This window comes from Neofelis nebulosa, chromosome 4 (genome assembly GCF_028018385.1).
Source record: "Neofelis nebulosa isolate mNeoNeb1 chromosome 4, mNeoNeb1.pri, whole genome shotgun sequence".
NCBI classification, from domain to species: Eukaryota; Metazoa; Chordata; class Mammalia; order Carnivora; family Felidae; genus Neofelis; species Neofelis nebulosa.
This window is the reverse complement of record NC_080785.1, coordinates 29,925,932-29,940,347: the sequence shown is the minus strand read 5'-3', so window position 1 is coordinate 29,940,347 and position 14,416 is coordinate 29,925,932. Positions and strand designations below refer to the sequence as shown.

The following is a 14,416-nucleotide window of genomic DNA, read 5'->3' as shown; positions in this document are numbered from 1 at the left end:
CAACCAGACCCTCAGGACTTTGCACTACTCTGCTTTCTGCTTGGAAGTCTCTTCTCCAATGGATAAGACTTAATCCTTCACCTCCTTCAAATTTTTGCTCAATGCCAAATTTACAGTGAGGCTTTCCCTGATCATCCGATTTAAACTATCACCACCCACGGTGCCCAGCACCCCTTTTCTCCTTCTGTATCATATTTATCTCCATCACACATATCTCCAAGTGACAGATGAGATGTCTTATTTATATATGTATCATCTGTCTCCTCCCCCTAGAATGTAAGCTCTATAAAGACACTTACTTTATTGCCATTGCAGTGAACAGTATCAGACACATTGCAGACACTAAGCAAATATTTGTTGAATGAATACTCTATATTTTAAACACCTGATAGTTTTTCCACAGTATTTGTATCTCGAAAATTGATTTTTTTCCTATACGAATGTTAATAAATGTCAAAATAATCCCCAGTCCAGGTTTGGCCCTACAGAGCTGTGCAACCTCAATTGAGTCACTTTGCCTCTCGGGGCTCCATCTGAAAAATGACGGAAGTGGATTATATGATTCCTGAGGCTCTTTTCAGCAATAAAATTCTACTTGGTAATATCTGACCAATTGGCCTTATAGACTGCTAATCGTTTGGGGGGAACAATTCTATCATTCTTTCTGTTTGAAAATACAAAAAGAATGGAGTATGTTTGGTTTCTCTTATTACAGATTCCAAACTTGCACAGCAGAGGAGCCCTAAAAGAAGCAGAGCCGTCCTAGCACTAACTCATAGACCACCTTTCCTACTGAGGTGAATAACATGATGTATTCCCTAGATGCTGAAAGAAAACTGAAACGCCACTTGACATTTAAAAGTAAAAAGAAATATTGTTTTTATGTTAACATTTATGATTACTGGTCACTAATTACCTTTCTTAGAATCTCATCCAACAAGCCCATATTGGCCTCCTGAGCCTTTATTGTGTGGGAGAAGAATGCGTAAGTCTTCTTAGACATTAATTTTTCCTCCGGGGGTCTTTTAACTCCCAAAATTAGACAAGCTTCAGAAATATCTTCCTGAAGAATGCCACCAGCTTTAACATATTCCTGGGAATGCAGTTTTGGTTAAAAGTTATTTCCCTGATTTTTTGTATTCACATTTTCTTTAATAAGTAAGTGTAGCAATTAAAGGCACAATCTTTTGAAGGCATTGGAACAAATAACAGAACAACTGCTTCTAATATTTTTACTTTCTGGCTAAAGATCAATTTAATACTCTCGACTTTTGTAGCAAAAAAAAACAATTAGAAAATTTACCACCTATTCTTATTTAAGTCCCATTAATAGTTTAATCATAACCACTAACACACATGATTTAAAAATACTTGTGAAATGTATAATTTATATCAACAATGCACTGAAACACTAAATGCAAAATAGTAATTTATTACTCAGGTTTTTTTGGGGTTTTTTTGTTTTGTTTTGTTTTTTGAGAGACAGCCTGAGCGGTGTTGGTGAGGACAGAGGGAGAGACAGAGAATCTTAAGCAGCCTCCACACTGGGCATGGACGTCACGGCTGTGAGATCATGACCTAAGTCAAAATGGAGAGTTGGAAATTTAACCAACTGAGCCACCCAGGCACCCCTTATTCAGGTATTTTTAAAAGAAAGACATGTATCTGCAATATTTCCTTTCCTTTCTTTCCTTTTTTTTTTTTTTTTTGGTTCAATTAGTATTTATTACTGCCCTATTCTGTCCAGCGGACTGTGCTACAGACGAGATGATAAGATACACAAAAAGGCAGACAACACCCCTCCTGTAAAGGCACTAACAAAACATGGTAAAAAGAAGTCAGGAGCACAGTAAATGAGACCAAATTCAAAAGAATTATGCACAGCAGAACCTAAGTGATACAGTAGTGTAATGAATACTGAGATAATTCCTGGGTGAGACTACCAAGGAAATACGCAAACTTAAAGTAATCTTGAAGCCTAGGTAGGATTTGGAAAGATGGAGGTGGGCAATGCAACATGGTAATATCAGTAAGAGGCACTGAAGGAATACATACAAATTTGCAGCCTGGGAAATAAGGAGATATTAAGGGCATAGTGGGTAAAACAATTTGGAAAAGTAAACTAAGTATTATCATGGTGAATATGATCTTTATGGGATAAAAAAATCATCATCATTTATTAATAAATTAGTACATGCTTTAACTGAGTTCTTTTCATGAATTATCTCACTTAATTTTCATAAAGCTCCCGTGAGGTGGGTGCTATTATTGTGGCCATTTTATCAATGGGAAACCTGAGGTTTACACATTCAACTGAGATTGAATAGTTAGTACATGGAGGCAATAGACAGTCATTTCAGATTTCTAAACAAAAGGAGCAGCATGATCCAGGCAGAATTAAAAGAGCATCAAAAATGGCCGTTGAATAAAAAGAAGATGAATCTAGTTAGGAATCTACTTCAAAGGAAGCTATAAGAAAGACACTACAAGAATGAACATATAATTCATACCTTGTTTCTTTGAAAATAATCTATTTACCCATTTATAGCAGACTGGTTAAATAAATCACAATAAATCATGGAGTAATTACAACAGAATAATTATAGCAGAGCCGTTAAACAGAATGAAGCAGATCTCCATGAACAGACATGGAGTGAGTGTCAGGGTATGTTGTCGACTAAACAAATAAGGTGCAATACAGTATGTATAGTATACAACCTTCTATATAAGAATACACACACACGCGCGCGCGTGCGCGCACACACGCGCACGCACGTACATTTTCGCAAACAGAAATATAGAAATAATAGATGAGAAATGACAATAGTAACCTATGCAGTGGGTGGGAAGAGGATCTAAGGGATTAAGATAAGAGGAAGACTTCTCTGCAGCACATCACTGTACATCATTTTCACCTTTGAAACTTGTAAATGTTTCACTTATTTTAAAAATATAATTAAATCAAAAAGGATATTAAAGCAACTGTTAAAATGTATAGAAAAAACACAAATAAATCCAGCTGTATATCACAACGATGGTGTAACTACACATTGTATAATTCACATAACTTGAATACAGCACTCTGAATATTTGTTCTGAGATGTATTCTAAAACAAAAAATAATTTTCAACTAAAAAAATTAAACTCCATTTAATAGGTTTATTTTTTTTATTGAGTTAGAAGTGACATACAACATTATATTAGTTTCGGGTGTATAACATAATAATCGATATTTTTATGTATTGCAAAATGATCAGCACAATAAGTCTTGTTAACATCCATCACTGTGCATAGTTACAGAATTTTTTTCTTGTGATGAGAACTGTTAAGATCTACTCCCCTAGCATTAATAGGTTTATCCTTAGTTGTAATATTAGTATTGTGATTCCAAAACTATTTTATGTATAATATAGGATAGAGCAAAAGACATGCATTAATGTTATAAAGAATTAAAATTTTCACTGCTGGAGAAAACATACAAATATAAAATTTTAAAGGTAAGAAAAACCTGCACTGTTAAAATTTTTAATGGAAATACCAGTATTAACTCATGATTAAATAATATATATGTATATGTATATTATATATGTATGTATGTATGTATTATATGTATGTTATATGTATATATATGTGTATGGGTATGTGTAATCTGTGTATTTCTTAGTTTGTCCACTAAAGGGGCTAAGAACGACACTATCCCGGTAAAAATAAGCACACCTAACACAAGATATCAGATCTTGGTTTCTATATACTAAAAGAAATCAGGGTTCCCTGATGAAATGGCTAATCCCAGGTGTGGGGCAAAAAAGCACAAGGTGAGGCTAAGACCATATGTTGCTGCAGGAAACAAGAAAGCTCAAAAATAAATGGATTCATGTCCAAAGACATAGGAGCACCCTTAAAGAGACCCTCTATCTCAAATTTGGGATAATTCGGACATTTAAGAAAATGGTTAATAGATTATCATCAAGGGAAAAGGCTCATACATCCATAATGATACTCGAAAGAGCAAAAGAGAAAAGAAAAACTAAAGGAAATCTGTTTTCTGCAGAAGAATATCAGCAAATAACTTAGAAGAGTGATAAAATTAGAAAATCATCATTTTGCAAGCTTCCACGGGAAAAATGATTCAGGCAAAGATTATCAATGGATGCTAACTAACATCTTTAGCAAAAGGTGGTTGAGACACAAGCAGGAGATTCACCGGTCTCAAAATATCATCCCACAGATGACTCAGTAATTACAAAGGGAAAAAGGTACTTATACAATGGAGAGATCTGATTGTAACCACCTCCGCCAAGTGACCACAAATTTCTAACCTTGGGACAACCTGATATATTGTGTCTCTGATGTGATCCAATGGGAAGAACATAGATCACTTATATCACATTTATATCAAAAGTGTTTAACCTGAATGTAAACACCAGAATAAAAACAAGACTAATTACAACCAGAAGTAGATTATTCTACAAGTCAACTAGCCTGGACTCTTCAAAAAGAGTCCATACCACAAATCAAACAGGTGTGCTGTGCTAGATTAAAAGAACTAAAGAGACATAACAATGAATGCAATGAACCTTGATTAAGCCTCAATTAAAATTAAAAAAAAATAGGGATGCCTGGGTGGCTCAGTCGCTTGAGCACCTGACTTGGGCTCAGGTCATGATCTCCTGGTTCCTGAGGTCCAGCCCCACATCAGGCTCTCTGCTGACAGCTCAGAGCCTGGAGCCTGCTTCGGATTCTGTGTCTCCCTCTCTCTCTGCCCCTCCCCCGCTGGCGCTCTGTCTCTCTCTGCCTCTCAAAAATAAAGAAACGTAAGAAAAGAATTTTTAATAAAAATTTAAAACAATCATGAAGACCATTGAGACAATGGGGAATTTGAGATGGGCTATGTGAAATGGTATTATGGAATTATTAATTTCTTAGGTATGATGGCTATGTAGGAAAGTGATTTATTCCGAGGCAAGGCAGTTTTTTATTGACCTTAGTCTCCCCAGTCCCAGAACTAGGGTCACACCTGGAGACATGACTATAGGACAGCACCTCCTTCGAAAGGCAATCCCTCCACCCCTCAGCTGGAGAAAGCATGCAATGGAGTGAAAATAATACTTATTGACTGAATACTGGACCCAAGGAAAAATTCTGAAAGAGAAAGGAATACTGTCATGTGGCATTTACATGACACTAGCAAACATTTTATTTTTACTCTGATGCTCCTTCATTGAAAAAATTAGAAATGTTTACCTTGTCGTGAATGGCCCGCCGATTGGAAGGCTGTATTAAGACTTTGTACCCCAGGTTGGTGATCCCTTTGATGTGCCGGGGGGCCAGGGGTGCCCTCCGCTCCCAGGCGTTCACATCCTCCCGCCTCAGGGCCATCACAGCCTTGTGGTGAAGCCCTTTGTACAAGCTGAGCCCCAGCCTGCCCAGTTTGGTCCTTTGTACTCGTAGCATCTTGAAACCTGGTGACTGAAAAGACACCATAAGAGAATAGCGCAATAAAAGGCAGGAGGGCTCACAGATCAGTTCTGGTCTCCTGAGAAATCTGCTGTAAAATCCAACCAACTCAGATGGAACAGATACAAGAGAGAGGAGGAGAACCCTAGATGATAAAAAGTGCTCCTTTACTCAACAAACCCAAGTTTCCACCAGTGAGTTTATTTATTTCCAAAATAAGAAAGTACTGAGCAAATTATAGGGCACTAACCAGTATCTGCTAAGCCAAAACCGTTCTTTATACACAGTAAAACCTTGGCTGGAGAGCAGAATTCGTTTCAGAAACGTGCTTATAATCCAAAGCACGTGTATATCAAAGCAAATTTCCCCATAAAAAACAAAGGAACCTCAGATGATTTGCTCCACAATCCAAAAACACTCATTAAAAAATGATTACAATACTGTAATATAGTACAAAATAATAAGGAAAATACAAAATATAAAGAAAAATAAACAAATTAACCTGCACTTACCTTTGAAAACTTTCGCATCTGGTGTGAGGGAGACAAGAGAGAGGAGGGTTACTGTGTAGGACAACTTTCACTATCACTAAGGGAATCACTGCTATCTGTTAGCTCAATGGAATCTTTTTCTTTACATGCAGCTTTAACGAGGAACCTATCCGATGACACTTGCTTTTGCCTTCTTTTGAGGATTTCGCGGAAATGGGACATTGCTTTGTTCAACAGGTGCATAGCTCTCACTGCTACAGCCTTATGGGAGTGGTTCTTTCCTACAAAGTTTTGCACTGTTTCCCACATTTTACACACCTCCCTAATCTCACTTGAAGTGACGGATTCCTCTGCCTTTTTCTCTTCCTCCTCTGCAGATGAGATGCAGATGTTAGATTTATAAAATCTTGCAATTTCAGCCACTTGCATACCTCATTCACACTTCGCGATGATTTCCTTCTTAACGTCCACCGTAATCCTCTCCTTCTTACTGCCTTTCTTTTCAACTTTTTCTGCATGGGGGCTATTGTATAAGCTCACACAGATATTGACTACAGTACAGTATTAATAAACTCTTGTTATATACTGCATTTAATGTAACTGGCAATAAGGCAGCAAAGGAAAGGGTCTCTATCTGCAGGCAGCCTGACCTAGAATGGAGCAAAGCACTCCCAAGCTTACTCTTGTATGGAAAAGCAAACAACTGCCTATAGGTGCTTTGAAGTGACAAAACTACACTAGTGCCAGTTGTGGGCACCTTCCAATGTTCTGGAAAATCACTGATTTCTGCCAAACACCGTGACCTGAGACCGAGCATTCGAGCATGGGGGGAGGGGGACAATCACCCATAACCCCGCAGCGAGAGAGAGAGAGAGAGAGAGAGAGAGAGAGAGTTGTGATCATGTGGCATTTGGTACCGCATACTACTTACATTGCAAAACATCACTCTTTTATCAAGTTAGAATTTATTAGAAATGTTTGCTCGTCTTGTGGAACACTCGCAGAACAAGTTACTCGCAATCCAAGGTTTTACTATATATGTTTCATCAACCCTGTGTCCAGCACAAAAGTTTTAAGCATGTTAACCTAAAATGGAAGTACAGGAAGATAATTTGTGCCAATTTTGATGGCATAAAGGTTGGAATCCTATAATCATGTGCAGGATTCTTGACAATCCAGCTCCAACCTCTTTCGAGTTTTATCGCTGACCAATCCTTAAACTAGTGCTACTTAAAGTGTGTTTGGAGCCTGTTGTAGGTCAGTGAACTGCTTTTTACAGGTCCTGTATGAGCTATGTAGAAATAGGAAGTAAGCACTTGTAAATCTTAATATCACATGATCATTTTTGCAGTAATTCATTGTTATTGAATTTTATGAAAGTGTTGGTCCTGGCAGATTAGAAATTTAAGACAACAAAACTAACACGTTTCTTCACCATAGCTGTTAAAAGTTTAAGAAGCACTGTCTTAACCCTCCCTGACTCTTTTGTTGCTATAAACATGCTGTTCCCCTTTTCAGGATTTCCTCTTCATACCACTTCCTCCTGCTTTTATATTAAACCCAGACCTATCTCAACCAGTTTTCTAACTGCTATTCCAGATTGCATAATTCCACTCATTTATTCAATCAAGAAATGTTGACGAGAGGCTTACTATGCATCAGCAGAGAGCAAATTTTATATAAAAGCATAAATATCAAACAATACTCTGTTCCTCTTCAAACGGTTACATATACTTGGCAGTCAAGTGTCATGTCAGATGACAATTTACTTTCAATGATTTTATGTTTAAGGATGGCATCAAAATATGGGGACTAAATGATGTCACACCTTCTAGAAATTTCCCACCAATCACTGCTGACATAGATCAAAATTCTTATGGAACACATTTCTGTTACATCAGACTGCAATCTCTAAATCAGACTCACTTTGCAGATGGAAGTTTTGTCTAAACAGTGGCGCATACAAGTGCATTTCCTGGGGGCAACTACCTGCCACTTGAGATAGAAAAATTGTAGGTCAACTCACAACACAACAGACTAAAAGAACAAAGCAAACAGCAAGGAGATCAGCTAAGAAGCTTTAGAAAGAAGAGGGGCAGAAAGAAAAACAATGTCCACAGCAAGCAAACACGCTGATGACAGGGCTCAGGCTAACTTTTACTTGGGCCAAAATACTGATGAGCAAAACTGCCATATGTTCTATCTAATTTTTGGTTTATTCATAGTTGTGTTTTTAAAAGAGATTGTATTAGACCCAAACCCAAGCCCGAGCCCACAACACTTCTTCTCCCCAAAACAAAGGGAAACCTGCAACTCTCATAGAACTAAAGTCCCTATGTTCTTAAATAAAACCAATTCCAAAGACAAGTGAGGTTTGTTGAACACACAGATGAGCCCAGAAATGGTCCCATCCTCTGAGCAGGGGCTCTATTTCACACACCATAGGTGACCAAACGAACCTGCATCCACTATTCTTAGTAGCAATTCCTGGAGCCAATATGAGGGAACACATTCAGGTAAGTTAGTCTCTCTCCTCGTCCCAAACTTGATTTATAATCGCAGCCTCCTCTCACTCAGTGACCATCCCACCCCTTCCTCCCCACCTCCCTTGTCTGGGGTGGGAGATACAGTGTAGGAGGAGTCACGGACACACACACACATGTGTTTGCAAAGGCAGAACTTTCCGTGCAGGCTAGAAAAGGAAAGGAGCAGGGAGCGACACTCTGAAGTTGATTTGGGAAGCTGCTTTCACTTTCACTTCTTCTAGGGAATTCTCAACTCATAATTTCTGTACCTTTGCTTTTCAATAAATGCAACAGTAGTTAGCAATGATTTAGCATTATGTACCAAGCACTATGCTGAGCTCTTTATAGACATTATTTCATTTCCTCCTTGCAAAAATCTTAATGATTAGATAAGTGTTATTATCTCTATTTTACAGATGAAAAACTGAACTGGAGTCCGACTAGAGTTGTTGCTTTTAAGCAGAAGCAGGATTCCCGGGTTAATATTTAATACTTGGGATTTTCTCTTTGTCAAAGCCTGCAGATCCACACTATGTAGGTCTGATGCATGCTACCGCTGCCAGCTCGTTTCAGAAATAAAAGAGATCCATATGGCATCGACTTTACTAGAGTAAATGATCAGTTCTCCCCTCCAGGATGGGGTGCTTCTGTGGATCCCTTTCCCATGTGCCACCGAAAACCCTTCCTGAGTCACTGCCAAGGTAAATTCTAGGTTTCTGGGTGCTTGGAAAAAAAAAAGATTCAATTATAGCAGGTATTACTGTGTTAGTAATTGCTTGAACCTTGAAATTGGGTCTCAACATGAAACTTTCCAGGCCCACCATTCATCTCACCCTAAGGTCATCAAAAAATCTGTAGCAGTGAGGATTTCTTCATTGCTCTTAGGGAGGGCACTGCAGGGTCTGGTGTTTCATGGATATGCCCAGGTGGGCTGTTTTGGATTTCCCTGTCCTGAGTTTTGTGGGCTTTTCCAAGAATAACAGGAAATAAACATAAGGTGTATTTCTGGCAATGCTTTCAATGCAACGAAGCAGGAAGGCCCCTGGCTTATCTACTGGCTCTAGTGAGTTCACTTGACATTGGGAGGTGCTAATGACAGCCTGTGGCAGGAGAAAGGAGAATGTGGGAAAGCAAGAAAATGAGAGGAGAAGACAAAGGAAGAGTCAGAAGAATAAGGAGGAGGAACAGGAGAAGAGGAATACGGGGTAGAAAGAGAAGTGTCACATAGGCAGTGGAGGGAAATAAGACTCTTCTCCTGACAATTTCTAAACAGTCTTTCCTTCAACATATGAAAGACCAATGTTCCAAATACCATAAAAATGAAATTTAAAAGATTCTTCTCTTTGTTTTTATAAAATAGGATCTGCACTAAGATAAATGTTTTTACTTACCTAGGATCAATCAGGAATTTGAAATGACTCTAAACACTTATGGGAGTATTATAGTGAATTACACAGACATGTACTGTGATAAGAGGAAGATTAAGTGGCTGGACGTAGCAATAGAACATACTCTGTGATACCAGCTTACTTCTCTTTCCATCTTTCAACGGGGGGGAAGACTTAAGAACTTCTTTTTTTTTTAATTTTTTTTTAACGTTTATTTTTGAGACAGAGAGAGACAGAGCATGAACAGGGGAGGGTCAGAGAGAGAGGGAGACACAGGATCTGAAACAGGCTCCAGGCTCTGAGCAGTCAGCACAGAGCCCGACGCGGGGCTTGAACTCACGGACTGCGAGATCGTGACCTGAGCCGAAGTCAGCCACTTAACCAACTGAGCCACCCAGGCGCCCCTTAAGAACTTCTTTTAACTTCTAAATTCTCTATCTTTGCAATGTACACATGAGAAAGGGGCAGAGGGAGGACATGCTAAAATGTCCTTAGTATTTTCTAACCTTTTCAAGAGAAGTGAAAAGGAAAATGGTGATTAGATGACAGGATGGATGGATAGATAGATAGATAGAAAGACAGACAGGGCAAGCCTGGCATTCCATACATATCCCACCATTTTCTTTCAGTTACTATGAAATACAAGATCATCATCCTAAATCACATGAATGAACCAAAGAAGATTTTGTGAGATGTATTCATAGAAAATTATATCTGACAAAAAGCCACCTACAAGGGCAGAGAACCACAGCTCCACAGCCAAGAGTCTTGGCCCACACTACATATTTGGTATCCAGACCATAATAATCCTGGAGAGGCCCGAAAGAGTTCCAAATTAATAGAACACCTGGTGATGGCCTAGAACTAATCCAAATACCTCCCAACCCCAAGGCTTGCTAGAACTAGGCTTGGGCATGCAACAACACCATCCTCCATACTTTCACTTCCCCTTGCGTAGGTACACTCTTGTCATGCTTCCACATGAAACCTTTTATAAAACTGTTAACGCGATGTTAACAAACAAACGAACAAACAAACAAAAAACAGTAGACTTGGGGCAGGGGGAATCTAATATTAATTAATCTGGTCTAGGAATATTCATGTTTTCAAGCAGCTTCTCAAAGTCATCCAAAGATCTAAGATCCATGACTCTTCTGGTCTTTAGCCCACAAATTTAGTATCATTGAGATGGAATGCAAAGTTCATTTTAAGTTGGACTCTAATCCAAAATGTTTATCTGCTTGTCTGTCTCTTTGCTAAACTGTAAATGCTTACTCTGTGACCTTGGTACATAACTTGACCTATTTGTGTCTCATCTGCAAAATGGATTCGTATTGATATCTACATCTCAGGGCTATTGTGAAGTTTATCTGAACTCATATGAGTAAAATACTGAGAACTGTCTCGCATGCTGTTAACACTCAATAAATGTCAAGAACAGAAAAAGGCTCCAGGCCTGCTTCCTCCTCAAAGGTGAGCACAACCACACCACTCACAGAAAACACTACCTTTCTGTCATCTTTGTCACACTGTAGTGAGGCCTTCACGAGGACTCCACATTGATCCCCCCTCCCTTCTTTACATTTTTCAAGGAAAACAAAACAGAGCCCAGTAAGCCCTCTCTTCACTCTGCAGACATGGGTGTTCAAGATAAATAATTTAAATACAGCATTTCATTAAATTTATGATCGATTTTTTTCACATTTTAGCATCCCTGAAAGAGGAATGCATTTTACAATTGATAGCATCTTAAATTAGATGAAAAGGGTAATAATGTTGTTATTTCCCATGTGAAATATACCATTTCTGTGATTCCATTAATTCCATAGAATTTTTTTGTGATCTTACCAAGGAAATTTGCCACTGTTTGCAATGTTGTTTCTATGAGACAATTAACAAGATAATATTTCGAAAAATGTAAACTTTTGTTAAATGGGCACTGCGTACATACCGAAGATCACTTCCAAAATCCTGAGCCAAGGTCTGTTAAGGCTTACATAAAGTCTTATTTGGGGGTGGGAGGGAGGATTCCATCGCAAATAAATCAAAGTTCTGATGATGTCACCAGTAACAAGTGAGATTGACAACAAATACGATTGTCTGGAGAACGGGAATGTCACTAGGGAAAGTTGGCCTAGATCTTTGTCCTCCTAACTCACTTCACAGAATGGCCACAAGCGTACAGTGCCAGAAGGTCATGTACCCCTAGATTCACTAATTGTTATGGAGAAAAAGGGGGAGGGCAGAGCAGGTGACAAAGTAGACACAGAGAGAGACATATAGGCATCCATGCAAAGTGCTATTGGTGGCTTTTTTTTTTTTTTTTTTTTTTTTTTTGCTATCAAGTATGTGAAAGCTACCACCGGGGTCAATACTTGGGTCCCATGAGTAGCTACATCGGCATAATCACAGCTACACCTTACCCACATTCTGATAACTGATGGCCCACAATATCAAAAAATGTTCACCTTTGTTCAGGTTACTGGACACTCGCTCTCCCCTTCCCTTCTTCTCCCACACTTCACCCCACTCCCCTAAAATCAGTGTCTGAAAAGCACATCTCTTCTGGAAGTTGTCAGGGCATTTAGCCCAACTCAATCAAGCAGAGTAGGTAATAAATGGTGGTCTGCCTGCGCTCCTTCCTCGCTTAAGTGGTCACCCTGGACTCACAGCCCCACAGGGTCTTGGGAGTTTAACTTTCTCATGCCTTCTAGATCCATTAGAGAGTAGCCTGGGGACGGCAGTTTGCTGAGGGGGCCCTACCTAAAGAGAATGGCCAGCCCAAGATGGTCTGGGTGAGAAGTTTATGATCAGAGTTTGGCTAAGCAGGCCAGAGATGGAAAGGGCAACCGCGCACAAAGAAAGCTGGGGGTAAGGGAGAGGATTGCCCCCCACAGTCTCCATCAACCACACACTGCAGCCAGCCAACCACCTGATAAATAAGCGCAGAGTCGGAAAATTAACAGGGTGTTCCTTCTACAGCTTCAACGCCTATCCTTTACTCCCCAGCAACTCCCTTCCCCCGCCAGAAAGAAGAAGAAGAAGAAGAAGAAGAAGAAGAAGAAGAAGAAGAAAGAAGAATAAAAGAAAGAAAAGAAAAGAAATTCTAATTGCCACCCCTTCCCTTTCCTATTCAGAAATTCCAGTACGGCGCCCACAGCCCTTCCCCGCTCCAAGGGAAACGCTCGCAAGGGAGGCCCAAACGCTCGTCACCCTCTCCCTCTCCGGTCCCGGCAACGGCCGGGTTCCGCGGAGTCGCCAGGTCGCCCGCGGCGCAGGGTGGGGGAGGCCGAGCTCGCCCGCCCCTCTCCGAGGACAGTCGGAGCCTCGCCGGCGACCTCCAAGTGCAACTCACTGGCTGAGCCCACCGCCCGTCGGCCCAGCCCCTTCGGGCGGCCTCCTCACCTTGTCCTCCCTGCTGTGCCGACCGGTCCTGCCGCCTCCGAGCCCCCAGCTCCGGACTGGGTAGGCTCCGAACTCCCAGCAGAAATTGGGATGGGAGCCGGGAGGAGGAGGTGTTTGCTCAACTTCTGAGGACGTCATGCCTCTTCCTCCCGCAGCCAATCAGCAGCCGCCCTGAGGGAACAACCTTCTGCTCCGCCAATCGGGGGCGCTGCCAGGTGCTAGGTCATGCCCTGCCCCTGCCCCTCCCCGAAAATCCTTCTGCCTTCTAGATCTCTGACCTGCGTGCGTCCTTAGCTGGGGGCATCACGTTCTCCCAGGACTTTGTAACTGTCCGTAGCAAAGGACAGGCGGAGACACTGAAGGACGAAAACAGTCCGGACATTATACACTAAATAGATGTGTGTACCTGCTGGAAAAAAGTTGCAAGCTCACGTGTATTACGTTTGTTTAGCGATATACAGTTCTCAAAGCATTTTCACAGCTTCATAATAAGCCAATGAAGCCAGATGACAGTTCTTAGAACAGTTGAAGAGTCCAAAAGCTGAGACTAGGAAATTAAGTGTAGTGTATTCCATGAATATTAAGAATCTATGTGTATATGACGAAGTCTACTATTCTTAAAAAGTCTTGAATGGCCCTAAAGGGACAGGGGAAAATGCATTTCATAAAGACTAGCCTCAGCACTAGACACTGAAGAAATGCCAGATGCTCATCTGTGGTCCTCCTAGGGAGTCAATGGTCAAAGAGTAATTTTCCCTCCCGTTTTTATAACTTTCTCCAATACTTAGACTTTTCTCATACCTAACACGAAACTCTTGTGTCAACAATCTAGAGCTTAGAACATTCTTATAAACTCCACTTGTACTCAAGTGCAGAGAAAATTAAAATCTTTTCTGCAGACTGAGACTGTCCTCTGTATCTTTAACTTCACATACCCCAAATCATATTCCTAATCACTCCTCTAAAGCCTTTCCTTCGTGCTGTTTCCCAGCTCCATTCTTGATATCACCAGCTTCCTTATCACCACTGGGCCAGAACACCAAATCTGTTTCAATTCTTCCTGTAGTCTGTCAACCTTACCCCTGGGGTTGACTCCATCCTTTAAAATCCCTCTACTATCTCTCTTACCCAAACCTCTTTTATATACTAC

General features: G+C 40.3%; 1 protein-coding gene across 2 annotated transcripts in view; it reads right to left on the bottom strand.

Annotated features, from left to right (window-relative positions):
• AASS (aminoadipate-semialdehyde synthase) overlaps nucleotides 1–13,400 on the bottom strand; it is a 64,247-nt gene extending 50,847 nt beyond the window's left edge. Inside the window, exons 1-3 of one of the 2 annotated variants that reach the window (XM_058724469.1) lie at nucleotides 13,267–13,400; nucleotides 5,245–5,469; nucleotides 917–1,093 (exon numbers count right to left, since the gene is read on the bottom strand). In XM_058724469.1, coding sequence (XP_058580452.1) covers nucleotides 917–1,093; nucleotides 5,245–5,454 — 387 coding nt within the window. In that variant the 5' untranslated portion in view covers nucleotides 5,455–5,469; nucleotides 13,267–13,400. The remainder of the gene's footprint in view (nucleotides 1–916; nucleotides 1,094–5,244; nucleotides 5,470–13,266) is intronic. The other variant, XM_058724470.1, reaches the window with a different exon arrangement.
• Nucleotides 13,401–14,416: the final 1,016 nt, after the last annotated feature.